Source organism: Solanum pennellii, chromosome 9 (assembly GCF_001406875.1).
Source record: "Solanum pennellii chromosome 9, SPENNV200".
Lineage (NCBI taxonomy): Eukaryota > Viridiplantae > Streptophyta > Magnoliopsida > Solanales > Solanaceae > Solanum > Solanum pennellii.
Window position 1 is genome coordinate 3,222,865 of NC_028645.1, and position 9,216 is coordinate 3,232,080.

Genomic DNA, 9,216 nt, shown 5'->3' on the forward strand with positions numbered 1-9,216 from the left:
AAAAAGTGTACTTAAAATTGGTAATTATAAAATAAAAGGTCTTTGTTTATGTAATTTTTCCTACATAATAGGGGACGGAATAGGCCCAAATATAAAATACCTAACCCAATCAGTTTTACTGATCCCAGTAGAAATTAGGGTTTCTTCTCTCCGTCGCCGTTGATACGGTTGTTGCCGGTGGTGCTCCGACAGTTCAGTTATTCCCGTCGGAATTCTCGTTCTATCTAGGTAAGTTTTTGCCTTAATTTTTTCTTAAGTTTATAGAGATTAGAGATATGATTTGGAAAAATTCAATCTTTAGTTGTTCTAGTTTGCCTTTGAAGTTCTGATTTTTACTTATGATTTCTGAACTTTATATGCTTTGTTTTCTTTTATTATTGCATTGTTGTTGCTGAGTATTAACTACTTAATTGTTTCATGTTGTTTTAATTTTGTGCTTGTTTCCTGTTATTTTCGAACAATTTATTTTATGTCTCCTAGTCTAACATTCTGCTGTTTCAATCTCCTCTTGCTCGTTAGTTGTTTTTGTGTCCTTTGAATAATTTCTCGTTTAATTGTGTGCTCGTTTATCGTTTTGGTCTCCTTGCTTGTTTAATTGTGTACTCCTTGGTTGTTTTTGTCTCCTTGTTTGTTGAATTGTGTGCTCGTTAGTCGTTTCAACTGATGGAGCCCTTCAGCACTGTAACACCCCTTGCATCCTGATCGCGGTCTTCATATAATTTTGCTGATATTGTGGCCTTGACCTCTCTTCATTCCTTCCTTTCCTTTTGTGTCAAGATCATATTGGTTTTCACCCAATGGTGAAGCTTAATGATCAATGACGTGTGTTGAGCACAATTAGGGTCTCGTATTCTAATTCGGTAGGTATAAAACACTAGTTGATTTCTTTTCATCTATTTTAGCCTTGGTAGATATAATTACCTTGCACTATAATGTGCGCTATAACACCCCTTGCTTCATGATTGCAGTCCTTGTTGGTCTGTTATCATGCTGGGATAGTGTCCTTGACCTCTCTTTCTTCCCTTTTGAGTTTTGTGTCAAGATCATCTTGGTTTGCTTTTGCACCCGTGGGTGTGGCTTAGTTGTCAATGAATTGGGTAGTGCAATATGAGATTTCAATTTCAAATCCCAACATAGACAAAATATTAGTTGATTTTATCCATTTGTTCTAACCTTGGTTGATAGAGTTTTCTGGCACTAGGTGTGCAAGCTTGTTCAGATAGCATGGCTATCAAAAAACAATAATTTGTTTCTTCCTGCAATCTGTAGTACTTGTGAGTTGTGAGATATTGGTATGTGTTGTCATCATTAAATCACTTTAGGAGGCTAACAATTATTAGAAAGCATATATCTTTATCTACTCTATACACAGTAAGTTTGCTGGACGGTGTGCTCATTTTTTTCTACTACATGTTTTTCTATTGCAGGATATATCCACCTTGTTGTAGCAATTTTTCTCCATTAGTTGGATAAAGAAAGCTCTTTAGACAAACAGAAGAAATGGTATGTTCTCACTTACACTATAGCCAGTATTTTGACAAAATTATCCTACTACTATCTAATTAACATAGTTTCCTGACTACATCTTCATCAAAAAACGTTGTTTCTTGGTTACATAAAAAAACTCACTTATCTAAATAGGGGTAAATTTGGAAAAATAATTAATTCCTTCTTGATTATGTGAGTGGACGCTTATGTTTGAACCAAGATTAAGGTTAAGTGGACATACATTTTGAACCGGACGGAGTACTTTATTTTTGTAAAATTAGTTCAAAGCTTTCTTGATTTTCTAAGTTGGGATAGAAAGAGGAAAGAAGAAAAAGATTCTTAAGGTATTTGTTGATGAGAGGGAGGTGTAAGGGTTAACTGTTACCTGCTAGTAACGGTGCAGTCATGTTTTTTATGCTACAGCAAGGAGGAAATGTGTAAATTCTTTTATTGAATTTCAGTTGGCGTAGTTACCTCATACACTTTCTTGTTTCTCTGTTCAGTCTGGCAGAAAAGAAACAGTTTTAGATTTGGCAAAATTTGTTGACAAGGGTGTGCAAGTCAAGCTTACTGGTGGAAGACAAGGTGCGTCATGCAGTGTCTTTGTCATTCATTACTCATTAGAATGTTCATCCACTCAAACACACCTTCCCTTGTCAAAACAATTTATTCCTCTCTATTTGCCAGTTGCGACTTGTTTTACCTCTTTGTCATGCTCTCTTGCTGTTGCTTATGGGGTTATGTTGTTGATACTTGATACGTCGTCATATAGTCAGTCTGGACTCTGGGTTGTGAGTTGCACAAATTGCAATCTTTTTTTTTTTTCTGCTTATTAATTTTGTCTTCACAGTGGTTGGAACACTTAAAGGCTATGACCAGCTGCTTAATCTTGTCTTGGATGAAGCCGTGGAGCACCTTAGAGGTAACAATATTATCATAGCTTTATTTCGGAGTTTAAATTGTTTCAAATGGTGGTCAGTCGAGGAAATGTATTGTTTCGTGACTCTCATGTTCTGCATTATGTTAGTGTCCACAAGTTTTGTGTGTCTGCGCTGATACTGTATATTTGTTTTACCATTTTGTTAAGTGGAATAATCTTTTCCTTGAAATCCCTTAATTATTTTTCAGTAGAATGGAGCAGCCCATTGCTTAATTAGATACTTGCTACTCATCATTTTGTGGAATTCCATTTGTTGTACAGTTGATGATTTTAAACTTTTTTTCCATAGATGCCGATGATCCCCTGAAGACTACCGATCAGAAACGAAGTCTTGGCTTAATAGTATGTTTTCACTTATCATACATTTATAGTAATTTTCTACTTTGCAGTAAGCTTGTTAATGTTCCTTCTGACCAACTACTGGAACCATCATTAAGCACGAATAAGTTTCTCACCGTATTTGCTTTTTACCCTTGTTATTGGGGTTAGGGAGCGCAGAAGTTCCTCAACTGAGTAGTTATGGCAGTGTTCTCTAAATTGTTTTATCAACTGTTCAAACTGTAATAGAACAATTTCTTTCAAAAAGTACTGTTATGTATTTCATCGTATTGGCATCAAACCCAGGTTGCTCTATCTCTAGTTATAAAAACGTGTTTCAAACGTTTTGTAGGCGTAAAAAGCACATTGATAGTTTCAACCATATCCTACAGAGGTGTTTAATGTGTAAATATAGTAGCATTTATTTGAATTTTGAAGTATATACTTCAGTACTATATATTCTCTCAAAGAACATATGCTTTTTAAAGAAATGTCGTAACATTAGTTCAAGAATTTATTACAGCCTATGTTGCTCGCACTCTCCATGTCAGATGTTCCAAAAGTATACTATTATACGAGATGCACTGCGTTTATGAAGAGTCCGAGCAACTTAGATTGCTACTATGGTTAGGTAATGTGGAAGGTAATCATAAATTTGACCTCTTTTCTCTGCTTCTTGCCTTCCTTTCACACACAGGTCTGTAGGGGTACTGCAGTAATGCTCGTGGCTCCAACTGATGGTACAGACGAGATATCGAATCCTTTTGTTCAGCCAGACGGGGCATAGAACGATCAACCTTGTTATTTCAAATTTAGCTCAACTGTAATGCTGTAAACAGTCTGCACCTTTGCCTTCTATTTGCTAATGTTTACTGTTTCTATTAGAGAAATGCTTCTTCTTCTAGCGGAAACTGGAGACAAGTACTATATGGTAGCAAAGCTGTAACTGCTCCTGCTGCGTTTACATTTTCCTTGTTTATGTAAAGTCATGTTAGTTCCCATTTCACCTGTGACAATGCCAGATATGTATCAAACATCGATTTCTAGCTTCACCATTTCTCGATTTGTGCCTGTCATTCTTGATGGATCATGTACGCTAATCTTCTCGTATTACCTGAACCCTATTTTCGTCATTGTACAGGTGCTCGAGTACCACACACCTCTCATGTTTGGTACATAACTAATCGATGCATAACTTGTATGAGTATCGTGGTTGAGGTCTCCGATTTCGATACCATATTGAAGTTTGTTATGATTTCAGTTAAGCTTAAACTATTATCGTAAACATATAGTTCTATGGCTTATTATCTCAATAATTATTTTAGATTGCATATTTCTATGGTTCATCCCATTTAATCAAAAGTAAAATGTGAATAATGTCTTATCAAATTGTATTCCAATTATTTTATACCATGTCCTCATAAGGAATACATGCAAATTAATATATGTAAATGTAGTATGATTCTGAATAATTAAATATTTAACATCACACAAATACAAATAGATAATATCTAATTATTTCGATATTAAAACTAATTAATCTAAATCTTTTTCCCTTCTAGTACATATTTTTGTACACCAAGAATATGAGTCTTTTCAATATAATTTCTCCAATTTATTTTGTCACATCAATTTCAAATGTTCTTTAAACATATCTCCCATTAGCTTTCGTATGTTTGCCATGTCAAGCCTAGCAAATGAAAAAGAGTTATTTATCGAATAGTCAGACCTCAACGCGAATATCAGATATCGATATAGTCAGACCTCAACGCGAATATCAGATATCGATATAGTCAGACCTTAACGCAAATATCATATATCGATATAGTAAGACCTCAATGCGAATATCAGATATTGATGAGAGAAAGAAAAAAAAGTATTTTTTTTTATAGAAATTACACATTTATTTATTACTCATGATGTTATAGTAACTACATATCCTCTCTAATTCAATTTATATGACGTGTTTGACTGAATTTTAAGAATATTGTTTACTCCTAACAAAGGATGAAAAGACAAATTGATCAATTACTTGTACTATATACTAAAGATTTTAGTAATGACATGCTATTTCGTCTTAATTTATATTTGAAATTTATGGTCTGAAGGTCATAAATGTGCATATAAAAACATCTCATTAAAGATAACTGAAAAATTTAAAGTTAACTTATTTATAAATATATGTTTTTTTTTAAACAGATCGTGTCAGAAATATCATAAATTCAAAAATGATACTCCTTTCGTTTAAAAAAGAATGATCCTATTTTCTCTTTAGTCTGTTTCAAAAAGAATGACCCCTTTCTTTTTTTTGGCAACACCTTCACTTTAACTTTTCACGTGGCATGTTTAAGACCAAAGATTAAAGGGCATTTTGGTATATTTTGACATAATTTTAATTTAGCACGATAAGATTAAAAAGTTTTCCTTCTTTTTTTAAATTCCGTTCCAAATCAAACTAGGTCATCCTTTTTGAAACGGATGAAGTAAATTAAATGTCACATGTACCAGCCTTTGTAGGGTTCATAGAGTTTGCTAAAGTTTTTCAAATATTCAATCTTTTTAAAAAGCTCGAATATGTCATTAAACTTTTAGAAAAGACTCATTTATGCCATCAGTTAAAAGTTTGACTCATTTATGCCAACCGTTAAAGAAAAGACTCATTCGTATCATTATTTTTTAACGGTGATTTTGCAAAACTATTTTTGACAAGTGACCAATTATAATTCGACCACGTCATCAAATTTTTTAATATTTGAGTCAAACTTTTAATTGATGGCATAAATGAGATGTTATCAGATTTTTTTAATTTTTTTTACCTAAAATTTATATAGAATTAGTGATCCCCGTTTTAATTTCTCTACTTTTATTCTTTTCATTTAATTGTCTTCCTCAATACACCTCTTTATAAATTGAAACAACTCCTCCTCCATCTTCCCACTTAAAAAAAACTATTTTCATTTTATTGGTCCTTTACTAATTCGTAAAATTCAATATCAAAGTCATTTTATTGACGTTGATGTCGCTCTATATTTTGTGTCGATTTCATAAATGTAAACTTTCTTGAATTTTGAGTGACCATTTTGATTTCTAGATCTATTCAAATATTTCTCATAGAATTTATAGTTTTTATCAACTTTCTTATGAAATTTGTTAATTCTTATTTAAGTTGTCAAGAAAAACTTGACTTTCTAAAAAAATTCATTCTCCAAAAGGGTAAATTCGTGGGGCGCGTTAGAAGATGATACCATTTTAGTTACATAAAGAAATTATTGAATGGTGAAGAAGAAGAAAAGTAAGTAGTGAAGGTTGAAATGGGGAACAGCAAGGCAGAAGAAAGAGAGGGGGTGGAGGGTATGCATTTATAAATTAATTAATTGATATAGTTAATCCTAAAAAGTGTTTAATAAAAAATAATGAATAATTAAGAAAGAACTAAAAATTAATGACGTGGTACCTAGATGATTATGATGTGGCGCTTACCTGGCTATGGTGTGGCGGGTGTTAGTTTCAAGATGGAAAAAAATCACTTCGAAGATGATAAGGGGATATTTAAATGCACGTGTAGTTTAAATACTAAAGTAAGTTTTGCTGCTGAGATTTTTTTTTATGTATTTTCTCTTTTATTTACTACCATGTCAACTGGAACCTATATCAAGTGAACAAGTCAGAAACTACGTTAACTAGACACAAAGTTTAAGGAATAAATAAAACTATATTATCTCTAATAACTTAAATTTTTATAATGAGATGGGTACACACTTCAATATGATATATATCAAAGTAAGCAATACCGGTCTAGGTTTCGAGTATCACCATCAGACCACACCTATTACTAAACAACAATATTCATGTGTTTGACCCATGAACAAAAATTAAGTCAGGACTTGAGTGAGCATATGTGTACGTATATCAAAGATATAATAAAATGAGATGGTCGTATACTTCAATATTGTATTATAGTAGGTAGTACTCGTCCAGAGTTTATCAAGTCTTGCCTCCATCAATTATTTCCACGTAATTAGCTCATAAGAAAGAATTTAGGTCGAGAGGTGAAGGTGTATTTAAAATATAATTGAGTTTTACTCTAATATATAAAATTTTAAATCATATGGTCATCCACTTCAACATTGTAACAAAATATATTATACTAGTCTAGGGTTCGAGTCGAACTTTCGCTTTTCATTAAAAAAGAATTTTCATGTGTTTGAATCATGATAAAAAATGAGATCAAAATATAAGGAACCGTAAGTCATGTATTTTTCTATGACTTAATTTTTTAAAATGAGATGGTTACATGCTTCAACATTGATCATCATAGGCAATTCCAATCTTGATTTCAAGTCTCGCCCCCACCAATTATTTCCAGGTGCTTGACTTCATAGAAAATTAGGCCGAGATGAAAAGGCAAACAAGTTGAAGATATAATTAGATAAATTTAAAAAAAAATGTATTTTCCCTAATATCTTAAGCATTAAAATAAGATAGTGCAATTTATAACTATGTTGAAATCTTTATATCTCCAAAATGAATCAGGCCACATGTGAGAAATGTGCGAGTCAAAAACATTATTGAGTAATTAATTAAAAATATAATCTATTTAATCAGTCAAACATAATATAAATGACATTGTCACACGCTTCAATATTTTCAAAGAACACATAAAGTTCCAATTAGGAAGCAAGAATTTATTAAAGGTTTAAATCATCTACGACCCTTTAAGTTGTCCACATATTTCACTTAAATATCTTAACTAGAGGTTGTTCCTATTGAACACCTCTACCGTCAAACTATGTATCTATTAAATACTTTTTGATGATATGTCATTATAAGAGTAATACAATTGAAAGTAAGTGCGTGAAGCCTTTTTTTTGTTGACCAATAAAAAATGGACACATCAACGTATGAAAACTCATAATCTAAACATAGTTTATTGTTTTTTTTTAAAAAAAAAAACTAGTTGTCTTCTCATTTTTTAAATTGTTATTATCGAACAATGCCACGTGTCTTTTTTTAATTAGTTACAATGTCACGTCAACTGCAAGTGTATAACACACAATTTCTATTTTTAGTTAATTGTAAAAAAATGTCCAATACGTATATTTTTTTACTAAAAAAAGTGTTCGATTGGAACAAGCCTAAAATAAGGTGTTCAAATGAAATATGCGAATAACATAAGAGACCGCATATAACTTAAGTCTAAATTAAACAAATCTCATGAGAACTAGACATGGTCATTCCATAAAACCCCTTTGGGAACCAACACTATTGATGTGAAGTGAAAAAATTCAAATATTGAGTTTTTCTCTACCTTTCACATTATATATATAATTCTTTTTAAGTACTTTATTTCACCAAATCCCTATTATTATTTTCTTGATAATTGTTCATGTCGTTTTTCGATGAAAAATTACATTATTTGTATAAGTTATTTTATATACTATATAGATATAGATTGATTTTTAATTATCTACACACAAAATTAAAGGTTAATTCAATAATTTAGGAAATTACAAAATAAATAATTGTAATTATTTTTATAGAAATGATTTAGATATACCTTTTTGTCTAATGGAAATTTAAAAAAAAAAACATAATTTTTTTCTTATAAAGTCAACATGATTTTTTTAGCAGATTCAAAGGTTTATTTGAGTATTCGTATATATGAATTGACTTATTTGATTTAAATTTAAATTTTAAATATCCTCAAATATATCGATTTGTTTATTATTATTTACGCTATTTGTTACAATTAATTTATTTTTATCTTTACTTAAAACTCGATACACTTTGTGTTGTTACCTTGCAGCTTACTATATTTAGTTAACGACATTTTTCTTTTTAAAAATTAAAATTTATTATATTTAAGTTAAGAATATTTTTCAAGCATAATCTCTTTCTAGCTTCACATAAATATTTCACTATACTTTCATTAAATATATTATTATTATTATAGTACTCAAAACTCGAACTCGAAAGCCGAAACAGAATAATGAAAGTCTAGTTAATACGAGTAATGAGAATGTGTTGTGACTGTATTTGTCTTTATTAATAATAATATATATTACTCCACGAAGGACCACATTTTTTTTTTCTTCAAACAAAAATAAAATAAAATAATGAGCTCAGATTTGGGATCTGTAAATTTGACCAATAAAAGAAAATAAGCCATAAATACATAATACATCTTCTTCATTTTTCTCTATTTATAGAAGCTATAGAGGTTATAATAAATCCTTTTTTTTTTGGTTTTTGGGTAAAGATTTTTTTTTTTTCCATTTTCTATGGATAATAATAATAATATCAGCTGGTGGAGGAATTATGAAGGGATATTAAAGACTTTTTATCCTGTTTTTTTGGGTCAAGTTGTGTCTTTTGTTATGGCACTTATGAGCTTCACTTCTTCTCTAGTGGCAAATCTTGGTAAGTTTGTTTTTCTTGATTTTTACTTTTTGGGGTTGAAGCTAGTGGTA

General features: G+C 30.9%; 2 protein-coding genes across 2 annotated transcripts in view; both read left to right on the forward strand.

The window, feature by feature from the left end:
* The first annotated feature begins 71 nt into the window (after positions 1 to 71).
* On the forward strand, positions 72 to 3,809 carry LOC107029358 (sm-like protein LSM7). Its single transcript, XM_015230752.2, has 6 exons — positions 72 to 228; positions 1,428 to 1,503; positions 1,992 to 2,073; positions 2,339 to 2,410; positions 2,718 to 2,770; positions 3,444 to 3,809. Exons 2-6 carry the CDS (start codon positions 1,501 to 1,503, stop codon positions 3,531 to 3,533), a joined length of 300 nt encoding a protein of 99 aa, XP_015086238.1. The 5' UTR covers positions 72 to 228; positions 1,428 to 1,500; the 3' UTR covers positions 3,534 to 3,809.
* A 5,139-nt stretch (positions 3,810 to 8,948) lies between these two features.
* Positions 8,949 to 9,216, forward strand: part of LOC107029148 (solute carrier family 35 member F2-like) — a 4,684-nt gene continuing 4,416 nt past the window's right edge. Inside the window, exon 1 of the mRNA XM_015230490.2 lies at positions 8,949 to 9,166. Within this exon, the coding sequence (XP_015085976.1) occupies positions 9,028 to 9,166 (139 nt within the window). The 5' untranslated portion in view covers positions 8,949 to 9,027. The remainder of the gene's footprint in view (positions 9,167 to 9,216) is intronic.